General features: G+C 42.3%; 1 protein-coding gene across 6 annotated transcripts; it reads right to left on the bottom strand.

Annotated features, from left to right (window-relative positions):
* Positions 1–1,058: 1,058 nt before the first annotated feature.
* Positions 1,059–16,825, bottom strand: LOC106567488 (cornifelin homolog A). 6 transcript variants are annotated; one of them, XM_014136775.2, is made up of 6 exons: positions 16,611–16,741; positions 16,219–16,367; positions 15,779–16,020; positions 15,276–15,412; positions 8,540–8,704; positions 1,059–1,113 (listed from the first exon to the last, which is right to left on the bottom strand). In XM_014136775.2, the coding sequence occupies exons 1-5, from the start codon at positions 16,617–16,619 to the stop codon at positions 8,573–8,575; spliced, it is 669 nt and encodes a 222-aa protein (XP_013992250.1). In that variant the 5' UTR covers positions 16,620–16,741; the 3' UTR covers positions 1,059–1,113; positions 8,540–8,572. The 6 variants fall into 6 exon arrangements, with proteins under 6 accessions (XP_013992250.1, XP_013992249.1, XP_013992252.1 ...); XM_014136774.2 differs by lacking the exon at positions 1,059–1,113 and adding an exon at positions 8,029–8,361; XM_014136777.2 differs by lacking the exon at positions 1,059–1,113 and having other exon boundaries at positions 8,029–8,704; positions 16,219–16,271; positions 16,611–16,825.
* Positions 16,826–17,113: the final 288 nt, after the last annotated feature.

The following is a 17,113-nucleotide window of genomic DNA, read 5'->3' as shown; positions in this document are numbered from 1 at the left end:
ATGAGAAGACTACAAAGGGAGGCTGTGTATGCATCTACAGTATCACTGCTGTTGTTGTTTTTCCCCTCCCCTCCCTCTCATCATCTCATGGGCTTTGCAGTAGTTTGGATCCAGCAGTCCCGCACCCCAGGGGTCTCACCACAGACCAACAGCATCACCTGCACACCTGGTGCACCAGGCAGGACACACACACAGCCTTCCGTTTCCATGCAGAAGCCAAGAGGGCAGCAGAGCAGCAGCAGTAGTTCTGCAGCTCTGAGGCAACACTGCCATCTGCTGGTAGGTATATGTAAAGGGGGTTGGACGCAACTGTTGTTGACACGGGTCACTAAAATGCGCTCGCTTGCATGGTCAATTCAACGTCTACATTGGTAGTGCAGCCTTTTCTGGTCTAAAGGCCTCTGCGGTCAGGGCATACCTCTTTCGTTCGATGAGAAGCGCAGAGCTGTTGTGAAGGAAGTTGTCAAGTAAGTGAGTTTGTGTTTAAACAGGACCTCCCGCCCACCAAACATGTCAACACGGAGCTCTCCGCATTGTTACAAAATTTGGGAGGTACATGGCGATGCAGTACGGAGCTCATTTTGTCCTCTGCATGCCTATGGAGCCTCGAATCAAGCATAAAGACAATCAAGCATTGTCTTTAAATCAAATCAAATGTATTTATATAGCCCTTCGTACATCAGCTGGTATCTCAAAGTGCTGTACAGAAACCCAGCCTAAAACCCCAAACAGCAAGCAATGCATGTGAAAGAAGCACGGTGGCTAGGAAAAACTCCCTAGGAAAAACTCCCTAGAAAGGCCAAAAACCTAGGAAGAAACCGAGAGAGGAACCAGGCTATGAGGGGTGGCCAGTCCTCTTCTGGCTGTGCAGGGTGGATATTATAACAGAACATGGTCAAGATGTTAAAATGTTCATAAATGACCAGCATGGTCAAATAATAATAATCATAGTAGTTGTCGAGGGTGCAACAAGCACGTCCGGTGAACAGGTCAGGGTTCCATATCCGCAGGCAGAACAGTTGAAACTGGAGCAGCAGCACGGCCAGGTGGACTGGGGACAGCAAGGAGTCATCATGTCAGGTAGTCCTGAGGCATGGTCCTAGGGCTCAGGTCCTCCGAGAGAAAGAGAGAATTAGAGAGAGCATATTTAAATTCACACAGGACACCGGATAAGACAAGAGAAATACTCCAGATGTAACAGACTGACCCTAGCCCCCCGACACATAAACATTCCTGCAGCATAAATACTGGAGGATGAGACAGGAGGGATCAGAAGACACTGTGGCCCCATCTGATGATACCCCCGGATAGGGCCAAACAGGCAGGATATAACCCCACCCACTTTGCCAAAGCACAGCCCCCACACCACTAGAGGGATGTCTCCAACCACCAACTTACCGTCCTAAGACAAGGCCGAGTATAGCCCACAACGATCTCCGCCATGGCACAACCCAAGGGGGGGCGCCAACCCAGACAGGAAGACCATGTCAGTGACTCAACCCACTCAAGTGACGCACCCCTCCCATGGACGGCATGGAAGAACACCAGTAAGCCAGTGACTCAGCCCCTGTAATAGGGTTAGAGGCAGAGAATCCCAGTGGAAAGAGGGGAACCGGCAAGGAAGAGACAGCAAGGGCGGTTCGTTGCTCCAGCCTTTCCGTTCACCTTCACACTCCTGGGCCAGACTATACTTAATCATAGGACCTACTGAAGAGATAAGTCTTCAGTAAAGACTTAAAGGTTGAGACTGAGTCTGCGTCTCTCACATTGGTAGGCAGACCATTCCATAAAAATGGAGCTCTATAGGAGAAAGCCCTACCTCCAGCCATTTGCTTAGAAATTCTAGGGACAATTAGGAGACCTGCGTCTTGTGACCGTAGCGTACGTGTAGGTATGTACGGCAGGACCAAATCGGAAAGATAGGTAGGAGCAAGCCCATGTAATGCTTTGTAGGTTAGCAGTAAAACCTTGAAATCAGCCCTTGCCTTAACAGGAAGCCAGTGTAGGGAGGCTAGCACTGGAGTAATATGATCAAAATTCTAGTCAGGATTCTAGCAGCCGTATTTAGCACTAACTGAAGTTTGTTTAGTGCTTTATCCGGGCAGCCGGAAAGTAGAGCATTGCAGTAGTCCAGCCTAGAAGTAACAAAAGCATGGATTAATTTTTCTGCGTCATTTTTGGACAGAAAGTTTCTGATTTTTGCAATGTTACGTAGATGGAAAAAAGCTGTCCTTGAAACAGTCTTGATATGTTCTTCAAAAGAGAGATCAGGGTCCAGAGTAACGCCGAGGTCCTTCACAGTTTTATTTGAGATGACTGTACAACCATCCAGATTAATTGTCAGATTCAACAAAAGATCTCTTTGTTTCTTGGGACCTAGAACAAGCATCTCTGTTTTGTCTGAGTTTAAAAGTAGAAAGTTTGCGCCATCCACTTCTTTATGTCTGAAACACAGGCTTCTAGCGAGGGCAATTTTGGGGCTTCACCATGTTTTATTGAAATGTACAGCTGTGTGTCGTCCGCATAGCAGTGAAATTTAACATTAGGTTTTCGAATGACATCCCCAAGAGGTAAAATATATAGTGAAAACAATAGTGGTCCTAAAACGGAACCTTGAGGAACACCGAAATGTACAATTGATTTGTCAGAGGACAAACCATTCACAGAGACAAACTGATATCTTTCCGACAGATAAGATCTAAACCAGGCCAGAACTTGTCCATGTAGACCAATTTGGGTTTCCAATCTCTCCAAAAGAATGTGGTGATCGATGGTATCAAAAGCGGCACTAAGATCTAGGAGCACGAGGACAGATGCAGAGCCTCGGTCTGACGTCATTAAAAGGTCATTTACCACCTTCACAAGTGCAGTCTCAGTGCTATGATGGGGTCTAAAACCTGACTGAAGCGTTTCGTATACATTGTTTGTCTTCAGGAAGGCAGTGAGTTGCTGTGCAACAGCTTTTTAAAAAATGTTTGAGAGGAATGGAAGATTCGATATAGGCCGATAGTTTTTTATAATTTCTGGGTCAAGATTCGGCTTTTTCAAGAGAGGCTTTATTACTGCCACTTTTAGTGAGCTTGGTACACATCCGGTGGATAGAGAGCCGTTTATTATGTTCAACATAGGAGGGCCAAGCACAGGAAGCAGCTCTTTCAGTAGTTTAGTTGGAATAGGGTCCAGTATGCAGCTTGATGGTTTGGAGGCCATGATTATTTTCATCATTGTGTCAAGAGATATAGTACTAAAACACTTTAGTATCTCCCTTGATCCTAGGTCCTGGCAGAGTTGTGTAGACTCAGGACAATGGAGCTTTGGAGGAATACCCAGATTTATAGAGGAGTCCGTAATTTGCTTTCTAATGATCATGATCTTTTCCTCAAAGAAGTTCATAAATGTATTACTGCTGAAGTGAAAGCCATCCTCCATTTGCGAATGCTGCTTTTTAGTTAGCTTTGCGACGGTATCAAAAAGACATTTCGGATTGTTCTTATTTTCCTCAATTAAGTTGGAAAAATAGGATGATCGAGCAGCAGTGAGGGCTCTTCGATACTGCACGGTACTGTCTTTCCAAGCTAGTCGGAAGACTTCCAGTTTGGTGTGGCGCCATTTCCGTTCCTATTTTCTGGAAGCTTGCTTCAGAGCTCGTGTATTTTCTGTATACCAGGGAGCTAGTTTCTTATGACAGATGTTTTTAATTTTAGGGGTGCAACTGCATCTAGGGTATTGCGCAAGGTTAAATTGAGTTCCTCGGTTAGGTGGTTAACTGATTTTTGTCCTTTGACGTCCTTGGGTAGGCAGAGGGAGTCTGGAAGGGCATCAAGGAATCTTTGGGTTGTCTGAGAATTTATAGCACGACTTTTAATGCTCCTTGGTTGGGGTCTGAGCAGATTATTTGTTGCAATTGCAAACGCAATAAAATGGTGGTCCGATAATCCAGGATTATGAGGAAAAACATTAAGATCCACAACATTTATTCCAAGGGACAAAACTAGGTCCAGAGTATGACTGTGGCAGTGAGTAGGTCCAGAGACATGTTGGACAAAACCCACTGAGTCGATGATGGCTCCGAAAGCCTTTTGGAGTGGGTCTGTGGACTTTTCCATGTGAATGTTAAAGTCAGCAAAAATTAGAATATTATCTGCTATGACTACAAGATCCGATAGGAATTCAGGGAACTCAGTGAGGAACACTGCATATGGCCCAGGAGGCCTGTAAACAGTAGCTATAAAAAGTGAGTGAGTAGGCTGCATAGATTTCATGACTAGAAGCTCAAAAGACGAAAACGTCATTGTTTTTTTTTTTGTAAATTGAAATTTGCTATCGTAAATGTTAGCAACACCTCCGCCTTTGCCGGATGCACGGGGGGTATGGTCACTAGTGTAACCAGGGGGTGAGGCCTCATTTAACACAGTACATTCATCAGATTATGATCAGTGATTAGTTCATTGACTATAACTGCCTTGGAAGTGAGGGATCTAACATTAAGTAACCCAATTTTGAGATGTGAGGTATCACAATCTCTTTCAATAATGGCAGGAATGGAGGAGGTCTTTATACTAGTGAGATTGCTAAAGCGAACACCGCCATTTTTAATTTTGCCCAACCTAGATCGAGGCACAGACACGGTCTCAATGGGGAAAGCTGAGCTGACTACGCTGACTGTGCTAGTGGCAGACTCCACTAAGCTGGCAGGCTGGCTAACAGCCTGCTGCCTGGCCTGCACCCTATTTCATTGTGGAGCTAGAGGTGTTAGAGCCCTGTCTATGTTCGTAGATAAGATGAGAGCACCCCTCCAGCTAAGATGGAGTCCGTCACGCCTCAACAGGCCAGGCTTGGTCCTGTTTGTGGGTGAGTCCCAGAAAGAGGGCCAATTATCTACAAATTCTATCTTTTGGGAGGGGCAGAACACAGTTTTCAACCAGCGATTGAGTTGTGAGACTGCTGTAGAGCTCATCACTCCCCCTAACTGGGAGGGGGCCAGAGACAATTAATCGATGCCGACACATCTTTCTAGCTGATTTACACGCTGAAGCTATGTTGCGCTTGGTGACCTCTGACTGTTTCATCCTAACATCGTTGGTGCCGACGTGGATAACAATATCTCTATACTCTCTACACTCGCCAGTTTTAGCTTTAGCCAGCACCGTCTTTAGATTAGCCTTAACGTCGGTAGCCCTGCCCCCTGGTAAACAGTGTATGATCGCTGGATGATTAGTTTTAAATCTAATACTGCGGGTAATGGAGTCGCCAATGACTAGGGTTTTCAATTTGTCAGAGCTAATGGTGGGAGCCGTTGGCGTCTCAGACCCCACAACGGGAGGAGTAGAGACCAGAGAAGTCTCGGCCTCCGACTCCGACTCGCTTAATGGGGAGAACCGGTTGAAAGTTTCTGTCGGCTGAATAAGCGACACCGGTTGAGCATTCCTACAGCGTTTCCCTCCAGAAGCCATGAGAAAGTTGTCCGGCTGCGGGGACCGTGCGAGGGGGTTTATACTAACGTTACTATCTGTACTTACTGGTGGCACAGACGCTGTTTCATCCTTTCCTACACTGAAATTGCCCTTGCCTAACGATTGCGTCTGAAGCTGGGCTTGCAGCACAGCTATCCTTGCCGTAAGGCGATCGTTCTCCTGTATATTATAAGTACAACGACTGCAATTAGAAGGCATCATGTTAATGTTACTTAGCTTCGGCTGTTTGAAGTCCTGACGAACCATGTCCAGATAAAACCTCCGGGGTGAAAAGTTTGAATGAAAAAAGTTGAGTGAGGGAAAAAGTAAAAATATACGGTAATGAAAAAGTAAAAACCGTCAGGTAGCAAAGTAAGATCAGCAACAAAACGCACAGCAGCGTAAACAAGTCTGAAAGTTGTGACCGGAAACAGGAAACAGGATAGAACAGATACCGTCCTCTGTACTGTACTGACATTGCAATCGTGACTCACCTTTACAGGTGTCCGCATGCATAGGTTCGGTTTGCGGCTAGTTTAGGCGAGGCGAGGCAAACATCTGTGCTTGCATACTCCCTAAATACGAAGAGGCATAGACTTCGGCTTCCGAACTCAGACATGCCTTCGGAACAAATTTTGTGTGCAGAACACCAAAATGAACAAAAATGTCACATTTTGTCATAACATATGCGTGAACTGTTTCGCCTGGGAAGCATGCGTCAGGCTTTGGGCGACACAGCAGGTTATCCTGTCCATCTGGCTTAAACCAGATTGTCATTTGACTGAGAAACCTTTTCCATAATGAGGGCATGATGCTGATCACCATTGGAGTCTTATGAAATCATGATACTGTAATACCTAGGTTTGCAAATGAAGAGTATATTACTGGAAACTTTGTTTACCAGTAACTACCAGAAGTTTTGTAACTTTGTTTTTTGGAGAATTTTACCATAAAAAAAAAAACTAATTGTCACATTCACTGGATAGGTGCAGTGAAATGTGTTGTTTTACAGGGTCAAGTGCCTCGTTCAAGGGCACAAACAGATTTTTCACCTTGTCAGCTGGGGGTATTCGAACCAGCGACCTTTCGGTTACCGCCCCAACGCTTTTGGATACTTCAGATTAACCCAGGTGTCTTATTATCTCTGGCCCTCTGTGTGGCCTTATATGTAAAATAATAAAAGAGAAAAAAATTGAATGAGAAATCAGTAACATTATCCTAAATATAAACCATTAACTTAGTGAATACCATTGGTGTATATATAGATTTTACTTTTTATAATTGTTTATTTTATGTCAATATGTCGTCGTTGTAAATATTTTGACACCAAACTGGTGGCAGTTGTGAAAAAATGCAATAGTTGGAAGAGTTGCAGAGTTAATTGGCGATGCCATTTTTGATGAGATGCTTTTTTCATTAATTAGGCTATTTTCTATAGAAGCATATGATCTCTCCACAAGAAACTCATGGACAAATAAAAAGTAATACTATATATGAACACATAGTTGTTCAAGTATACAGTACCAGTCAAAAGTTTGGACACACCTACTCATTCCAAGGTTTTTCTTTGTTTTTACTATTTTCTACATTGTAGAATGATAGTGAAGACATCAAAATGTGGTATTTTACCAAATAGTCTGTATACCACCCCTACCTTGTCACAATACAACTGATTGGCTGAAATGCATCAAGAAAGAAAGAAATTCCACAACTTAACTTTTAACAAGGCACACCTGTTAATTGCAATGCATTCCAGGTGACTACCTCAAGAAGTTGGTTGAGAGAATGCCAAGAGTGTGCAAAGCTGTCATCAAGGCAAAGGGTGGCTCCTTGGAAGAATCTCAAATCTAAAATATAATTCACTTTTTTGGTTAATACATGATTCCATGTGTTATTTCATAGTTTTGATGTCTTCACTATTATGCTACAATGTAGAAAATAGTAAAAACATTTTTTTTAAAACCTTGAATGAGTAGTTGTGTCCAAACTTTTGACTGGTATTGTATATTACCAAAATTACCATAGATTAACAAAGATGATGATAACTTTGGTAAATTACCAGTAGTTATGCAACCCTAGCATTCCCAAGCTACTATCACCATGTTCCCAGCTAGCCATCCTCTTCACAGGCTGTCATAAAGACTGCTGTTCTAATCCAGGGAGATTAAATGGCAAGGATTATTTGGATACTTACACTTCCTTTTGTGAAATCATTGTAGTAAACTTTTAAAACGAGTTCCGTATTCGACTTATAATGCTGTATGAAGCAATAAACAGTTGATGTACATCAGACCAAAGGAACTTGGGTTTGGCCAGGGTAGGCCATCATTGCAAATAACTATTTGTTCTTTTCTGACTTACCTAGTTAAATAAAAGGTCAAATCAAAAAATACATCAATAACATTTGACAAATTGCATACTCAGCCTTTAGATACATCCCAGCTTTGTAAATTAATAACATTTTCATATCCTGGTGCTGACTAGCAAGAGGTTTAGAGAGGAATGTTCAAAATTAAATTAACGTGATTGTCAGCCGCAGGGTATTGTCGTAGATAAAATTAGAAAATAAAACAAATATGCAAATAGGTTTTTATTATTTCATGGCGTACATGGATTGTTTCATAAACTTGGCTATGAACTTCATTTACAAACATTCATAACCCTTGTCTGGTAAAGTAGCTCTGATGTTACAGATACTAAATGGGCTAAAACACTAAACCTCCTGCAAGTCCCCACTCCCAAATAAAGAAAATGATCCCTAACCAAATGGATCTTAACTCAACCAACTCATCATTCATTTAACATATACAGACTCATCTTTAACGGGAAAGTCCACAGAAACCTTGGATGATAATGAGAGCTCATAAGAAACCAAATGGGCACCTGTAGTATGATGACCCTCAGACACCTGCAATAATCAACATAAACATCTGTGACATAGTAATATGCAGACACCTGTGATGTACAGATGAAATGACATGAGCCTCTGAAGGTTCTATACACAGCCAAGGTTGTTATAGATACCATGGTTAGGTCATGAATATTCTAATATCCCATAACATACATGAATGCGATGTTGTCCTAACCTGGATTAATGAACCTAGTGCACAGCCATGTTGTCAGGAGCACTCCAGTGCAGTGGACACCTGGTAGGTCTGGCTCTTCATCCTCCTCTTCACCTCTCGGATCATCTGACAGACGGCCAGGGGGTAGCAGCAGTACACCGTGGTCCAGTCCTCACAGACACTGCCCTACGCGCACACACACACACACACACACACACACACACACACACACACAGGGCCGGGTCACATTTGGTCTCAGGTGAAAGGGTTCTTAGCTATCTTAAGCCTGGCAGCAGAACAAATATGGTGGCATGGTCTTTTACTGAGTCCTTTCAAAACAAATCATAAACAAATTGCCAACCACATGCCATACAAAATAAATGAAGTGATCCACTGTTAGTAGAGAGAGCGAAAGTAAAAGTGAGTGAAACATTTCATTGTACACTAGCACAATGTCCAACCTAAATATCTTGAAATAAAGACAGTGATACTGAATTGTTCTTTCTGTGAGTGAACACTGCTTTTGTGACCATGACACCACTCACTGGGCACACACTGATTGAATCAACGTCGATTCCACATCATTTCGATGATATTACAGTACCAGTCAAATGTTTGGACACACCAACTCATTCAAGGGTTTTTCTTTATTTTTTATTATGTTCTACATTGTAGAACATTAACGAAGACATTAAAACTATGGAATCATAGTTGCCTTGATTACAGCTTGGCACACTCTTGGCATTCTTTCAACCAGCTTCATGAGGTTGTCACCTGGAATGCATTTCAATTAGCAGGTGTGCCTTGTTAATTTGTGGAATTTCTTTCCTTCTTAATGCGTTTGAGCCAATCAGTTGTGTTGCAACAAGATAGGGGTGGTATAGAGAAGATAGCCTTCTTTGGTGGAAGACCAAGTCCATATTATGGCAATAACAGCTCAAATAAGCAAAGAGAAACGATAGTCCATTATTACTTAAAACATGAAGGTCAGGCAATCGGAAACATTTCAAGAACTTCGTAAGTTTCTTCAAATGCAGTCGCAAAAACCATCAAGCGCTATGATGACTGGCTCTCATAAGGACCGCCACAGGAAAGGAAGACCCAGAGTTACCACTGCTGCAGAAGGTACGTTCATTAGAATTAACTGCACATCAGATTGCAGCCCAAATAAATGCTTCACAGAGTTTGAGTAACAGACACATCTCAACATGAACTGATCAGAGGAGACTGTAAATCAGGCCTTCATGGTCGAATTGCTGCAAAGAAACCACTACTAAAGGACACCAATAAGAAGAAGAGACTTGCTTGGGCCAAGAAAAACGAGCAATGGACATTAGACCTGTGGAAATCTGTCCTTTGGTCTGATGAGTCCAAATTTGAGATTTTTGGTCCAACAGCTGTGTCTTTGTGAGAACGGATGATCTCCCCATGTGTGGTTCCCACCGTGAAGCATGGAGGTGGAGGTGTGATGGCGTGAGTGTGCTTTGCTGGTGACACTGTCTGTGATTTATTTAGAATTCAAGGCATACTTAACCAGCATGGCTACCACAGCATTCTGCAGCGATACGCCATCACATCTGGTTTGCGCTTAGTGGGACTATCATTTGTTTTCAACAGGACAATGACTCAACACACCTCCAGGCTGTGTAAGTGCTATTTGACCAAGAAGGAGAGTGCTGCATCAGATGACCTGGCCTCCACAATCACCCGACAGGCCAATTGAGATGTTATGGAATGAGTTGGACCGCAGAGTGAAGGAAAAGCAGCCAACAAGTGCTCAGCATATGTGGGAACTCCTTCAAAACTATTGGAAAAGCATTCCAGGTGTAGCTGGTTGAGAGAGAGTATGCAAAGCTGTCATCAAGGCAAAGGGTGGCTACTTAGAGGAATCTCAAATATAAAATACATTTTCAGTTGTTTAACACTTTTTTGGTTACTAGATGATTCCATGTGTTGTTTCATAGTTTTGATGTCTTCACTATTATTCTACAATGTAGAAAATAGTAAAAATAAAGAAAAACCCTTGAATGAGTAGGCGTGTCCAAACTTTTGACTCGTACTGTGCGTTGAAACAATGTGGAATATATCTCTGTACCCAGTAAGCAGCAGGTCATCTCTTGGGTCTCTAAGCCTTTAGGGGCGATATCTACTAAGCTAACATTTGCAATTGTTTTAAGACTGTCATACCGTGGATCATTTAGCTATTTGATCTTACATTTTAGGACCCCTGTAGGTATGAAAAGAAATATTACAACATTATTTGATGAAACATTGAATTTGGCCTTACTGTTATAGCCATAGAAACACATTGAATAACACATTCATACATGGCAAAACTGATAGTAAAAAACACATCAAAAGGAACTGTTTTTTAAGTGTCTGTCCTATATCTGAGAGATAAGAAAGCTCAGGAACATCTATATACAGTGGCAAGAAAAAGTATTTTAAACCTTTGGAATTACCTGGACTTCTGCATAAAATTTGATCTGATCTTCATCTAAGTCACAACAATAGACAAACACAGTCTGCTTAAACTGATAACACACAAACAATTATACGTTATCATGTCTTTATTGAACACAACGTGTAAACATTCACAGTGCAGGGTGGGAAAAGTATGTGAACCCTTGGTTTTAATAACTGGTTGACCCTACTTTGGCAGCAATAACCTCAACCAAGCGTTTTCTGTAGTCGTGGATCCGACCTGCACAATGGTCAGGAGGAATTTTGGACCATTCATCTTTACAAAACTGTTTCAGCAATATTCTTGGGATGTCTGGTGTGAACAGCTCTCAAGGTCATGCCACAGCATCTCAATCGGGTTGAGGTCAGGACTCTGACTTGGCCACTCCAGAAGGCATATTTTCTTCTGTTGAAACCATTTACTTCTGTGTTTTGGGTCGTCGTTCTGTTGCATCACCCAACTTCTGTTGAGCTTCAATAGGTGGACAGATACCCTAACATTCTCCTGCAAAATGTCTTGATGAATTTGAGAATATTTTTTTCCGGTAGTTATAGCAAGCTGTCCAGGCCCTTCGGCAGCAAAGCAGCTCCAAACCATGATGATCCCTTCACCATACTTTACAGTTGGGATGAGGTTTTGATGTTTGTGTGCAGTTGTTTTTTTATCCACACAGTGTTGTGTGTTCCTTCCAAACAACTCAACTGTATTTTCATCTGTCCATAGAATATTTTGTCTAGTAGCGCTGTGGAACATCCAGATGCTCTTTTGCGAACTTCAGACGTGCAGCAATGTTTTTTTGGGATAGCAGTGGCTTCTTCCGTGGTGTCCTCCCATGAACACCATGCTTGTTTAGTGTTTTACGTATTGTAGACTCATCAACAGAGATGCTAGCATGTTCCAGAGATTTCTTTAAGACTTTAGCTGACACTCTAGGATTCTTCTTAACCCCATTGAGCATTCTGCGCTGTGCTCTTGCACTCATCTTTGCAGGATGGCCAGTCCTAGGGAGATTAGCAACAGCGCTGAACTTTCTCAATTTATAGACAATTTGTCTTACCGTGGACTGATTGATGAACATCAAGGCTTTTAGTGATACTTTTGTAACCCTTTCCAGCTTTATGCAAGTCAACAATTCTTAATCTTGGGTCTTCTGAGACCTCTTTTGTTCGAGGCATGGTTCACATCAGGCAATGATTCTCTTGAATAGCAAACTCAAATTTTGTGAATGTTTTTTATGGGGCAGGGCACCTCTAAAAAATATCTCCAATCTCGTCTCAATGATTGTACTCCAGGTTAGCTAACTCCTGACTCCAATTAGCTTTCGAGAAGTCATTAGTGTAGGGGGTCACATACTTTTTCAAACCTACACTGTGAATGTTAAAATGATGTATTCAACATAGACAAGAAAAATACAACAATGTGTGTTATTAGTTTAAGCAGACTGTGTTTGTCTGTTGTGACTTAGAGGATCAGATCTAATTTTGTGACCAATTTATGCAGAAATCCAGATAATTCCAAAGGGTTCACATACTTTTTCTTGCCACTTTTTCTTGCCACTGTATATTTATTTCTCAAATTTGACCCCTTTAGTTTTGGCACATTCTACAGTATCTCCTATTAATTTTTACTGTCCTGTACTGGTTTACGGTCAGACGAGTCTTGCGAAACAGCCGCCATATCTGTGTTCGTTGAGAGTCTTAGTTTGATGGTGGGGTCCAAATCATTTCTGGCTCAAACCGTTCGGACTTCAGATGTTTTTGTGAAAAGTAACCTTTCTGCATCCTCTCATGTCTGACAAACACCGATCTTGGGAAACGCCTGTCTACCGCATAGGTGAATGGCCAACACCGGCGGATTCAGTGGATTGAGACGGAGCCCATGCAAAAAAACAGGAAGTCTCTAGCGTCAACACACTCAAGGTCATACTCAAACTTTTGCTTACACCCGGGGTCCATACTTACGAACATTACAAAAAGTTTACGTTTAAATAAAAATTCTGCCAATTAAAATAGAATGAGATAAAACGCTGCATGTTATCTGTTCCCATTAGATAACCTGGCACATTTATCCCTATGCTAACCTGAACTCCTGGCAGTGATTATGTCAAATTCTGCATCAGCCTGTCAAAGACAGACTTTAAATCCACCAACCAATGGTATTTTGAGAGTTTGGAACAATAAGGTTCTATCTGCAAAAAGATGATTCTGAGATAATTGGCTTTAAAGTTCCAAACCCTTATTGGTTTAAATGCTGCAATTTTTATATTGTATTATTTTGAACTTAACATGAATTTGGGTATTTAGAGTACTATATAGGTAGAGAACATTGGACAGAACAAGGCTGTCAATAACAACACTTTGACAAAGATGCAGATACAACCTTATAGCCCCAATTTTGCACGACCAATTTTTCAGTTTTTTATTTGTTAAAAAAGTTTGAAATATCCAATAAATTTCGTTCCACTTCATAATTGTGTCCCACTTGTTGATTCTTCACAAAAAATTACAGTTTTATATCTTTATGTTTGAAGCCTGAAATGTGGCAAAAGGTCGAAAAGTTCAAGGGGGCCGAATACTTTCGCAAGGCACTGTAGGTCAACTTGGCCATCAGAGGGATATTTTAAGGTATTCTTTTGTTCCACTTGGCCCATCACAATTGTAGTGTGACAATATCTCATGGTGCATCCTTGACTAGGCTACGAGCTACTAATGTTCAAGAGGCAGGTTTTTGCACATATGATAAAATCCCACTTTTTTACTTATCCGTTTCAAACACATCCATGTGCTTTTTGGGGAAAAAGATAAAGGAGATCTATACAACATTTAAGTGTATACTACATTGTAAAATAAAGTGGAAGAGCCTTATGGTTTTGGCAAATAGCTGTCATGTAGCTCCATTACAATCACTACCAGGTGGCATACAGTACACCACTAAACAGGTAAACTGTTAATCAATTGGATACAGTAACTGTGGGTTTGAGGTCCTGAACGCTCGATTCAAATTACGCATATGTGACGAAGTGGATGATTCTAATAATGTATATAAAACATTGTACATGTAAGTGTAGCTTACACATCTATGTAATATACAGTGTACAAAATATTAGGTACACCTGCTCTTTCCATGACAGGCTGGCCAGGTGAATGCTATGATCCCTTATTGAAGTCACTTGCTAAATCCACTTCAATCAATCAGTGTAGATGACGGGGTGGAGATATGTTTAAGAAGCATTTTAAACCTTGAAACATGGATTGTGTATGTGTGCCATTCAGAGGGTGAATAGGCAAGACAAAAGATTTACGTGCCTTTGAACGGGGTATGGTAGTACAGTAGGTGCCAGGCTCACCGGTTTGAGTGTGTCAAGAACTGCAAGGCTGCTGGGTTTTTCACGCTCAACAGTTTCCCATGTGTGCATCAAGAATAATCCACCACCCAAAGGACATCCAGCCAACTTGACAACTGTGGGAAGCATTGAAGTCAACATGGGCCAGCATCCCTGTGGAATGCTTTCAACACATTGTAGAGTCCATGCCACGACAAACTGAGGCTGTTCTGAGGGCAAAAGGGTGTGCAACTCAATATTAGGAAGGTGTTCCTAATGTTTTGTACACTCAGTGCTTGTAGGCCTAATAAACTTGATTATTAGCAGTGCTTGTCTACAAAGCCATAGAAAGATGCAGTTCATCATTAAATGTATTCTTAGTCTTCGTTTTCAATGTGTTGGCTGCACTTCCCTTCACTACACACTAAATGCAATTCTACATTTCAAAGGAAAAAACAATACCTCACCTGGGATTCTAACTTGCAGCAAACTGCAAAAATTACCGGAGCCAGGCTCACTACACTGAGTCATTCCTCCAGTTGAAATTTAGTAGGTGTTTTAGTACCTTCGATTAGCAGATGGTGTCGTTTGATATCTGTCAAGGACGCTGTCATGGAAGTGTTCGATCACGTCCATCTACGTCAACATTTGTAACTGGCTGACGCATAATTATTTTACAGGAAATAATGACTGCCGGCTGGTGAAGTGAGTATCGAGCTAAATGTGTCAGTTAATCTTTTGGGAACAGCTAACATGTAGCGTTTTATCAAGTGCAACTACGTCAATGATTTTAATTGGCTGGTATGCATATGGAGAAACATTTTAAACTTAAACTTTTTCGAAACGCTTGCAAGTATGGACCCACAGTGTTATATTTAATAAAACGTGATGACGTCACCCATTTCCACACGGACATCGACCTCAATAACACCCAATAAACCTCCTCTTCACTGTTGCGTATTAATCCTCACCCGTATCTTGTATCTCTCCCTGATGCCCACCCGCATGGCAAACGTGGAGCCAGGGAGCAGGGGCAAACACAGACACTCCCCATAGTGGTGGGCCAGACTCAGGTCCAGGCAGCAGGGCACAAAGGCCCCTAAGAGACCTGCGTGGGCGGAAAGAGAAATATAGGGCTAAGTTTAGTTCTCTGCAACTCTCCACAAGATAGTAGTAGTCGGTTAGACAACTTTAATTTAAATACATGTTTAGCAACCCTACAGAGTGTTGATAGATTTGATGGGGTATCATGCAAGAGAATCGTCATCTCCATGATAAATCCTCTATGAAAACACTGAATTTCCTTAATTAACAAAAGGTAGAGCATAACAGGCACTAGGCCCATCTAAGATAGCAGTATAGTTTTCCACCATTTGACCAGTTCAGTTACCCAAACCAGTAACTTTGACTTTCACACTTAGCCTGAATGTGTGTGCAATGCAGTGAGATAAGCCCAGGGCTATGTCTGCCTCACATGTTGTCTTGTCTCCACACACGTTGAACAGGCTGCTGTTCCAGTCCCCTCCAGTCTGAGTGATCGTGGTCACTGTCGTCTTGGTTACCCCCAAGCCAGGCTGCATGAGAACGGGAAGTTCCATCGCAGCAGCAGCACTCTGTGGGTTCCAACCTGCACTTCCTGTTCCTATGTCCCAGCCCCCGGCTTCCTCCTCATAACCTGGGGCCTGCTGCAATGCTGCTTTGGTGACTGGTGCACAACTGAGATAAACAAGACAAACAGAAACGGCAGTGGCATTTAACGTATAGAAATTAATGTAGGATTAGCAGTACTGCAATGTGGCTCGAATAGGGGTTAAATAAATAAACATAACACCTCCAAAAGGGCTTAAGAACATGTTGAAATGACGTATTACACCCAACAACGGTAATCTCTACTGATAAGGGCCAAACACTTACTGGTCTGTGGTAGCTGTGACTATGGCTGTGGTATCCTCCATGCTGACTGCTCCCTGCCAGGGAAGGAGGGGGGAAGACTGCGTGAGCTTCCCACTAAGATGGGGTGTGCTCCTCCAGATAGGGCTGGAGCGCAGCAGCCCTGCCAGTGGCTGCTCTGGGAAGATAACACATTTTGGTCCTCCTTTTCTAGGGGCTCGTAACGCCCTCTTAATACAGTGCAAATGGCACACCACCAGTGTAGGGGCCAAGGCCAGAGCTAGCCAGCCAGCTAGAGAGCCTGCAGATGAAAGGTTCATACCCCCAACAGAGCTCTCCCTAAGATTAAGAATACTCACCCAGGCATTGACAGCAGTGCCAAAAAGAAAATAATTGTAAAAGAAAACAACACTTACCTTAATCATAGACACCAGCAACGTGCTACCACAGATCTGTAGCAACGGCAAATGAGTCGCTCACAACCAAAGACACACACTAAGCGAGCGTCTGCACGTACTCTTGTGGTTGCCGTCTTAAACATTTCCTCTTAATGAACGCACATCGACCTGATCAGATCTGCTTTTTTGGTGCAGTCTTTATGACAGTAATGGGCTGGGGAGGATCGTGGTCAAATAAGAAACATCTCACTATGATTCTCTGAATAGCCGAGATCATTTCCTATTGAAAGTAAAATGCATTACGTTTCTATAAACACACACTACAAAGTAGAGACAGAGGTAGACTGTGTTTCAACTGCATGACTGATTTCCAAAGGGGATCTAATTAGCTGTGCTCACACTGCCAGTAGATTGGCTTCAGTCCATTAGATGTTTTTCCATTTCATTCATTGTTGTGTTTTCTAGGTCGGTCATGTTAGCATCACACACACAACTGGCAACCTAGAGCAGGGTTTCCCAAA

Source organism: Salmo salar, chromosome ssa13 (genome assembly GCF_905237065.1).
Source record: "Salmo salar chromosome ssa13, Ssal_v3.1, whole genome shotgun sequence".
NCBI classification, from domain to species: domain Eukaryota; kingdom Metazoa; phylum Chordata; class Actinopteri; order Salmoniformes; family Salmonidae; genus Salmo; species Salmo salar.
Note: the sequence above shows the minus strand (reverse complement) of the source record. Positions and strands in the feature narration are given on the sequence as shown.

Excerpts from the sequence above, each read along its gene's own strand:
- LOC106567488 (XM_014136775.2), bottom strand. Across the intron at positions 16,021-16,218 it reads GTCACAGCTACCACAGACCA|TTGTGCACCAGTCACCAAAG; the intron begins GTAAGTGTTTGG and ends TGTTTATCTCAG. Across the intron at positions 8,705-15,275 it reads GGGAGAGATACAAGATACGG|GGCAGTGTCTGTGAGGACTG; the intron begins GTGAGGATTAAT and ends GTGTGCGCGTAG.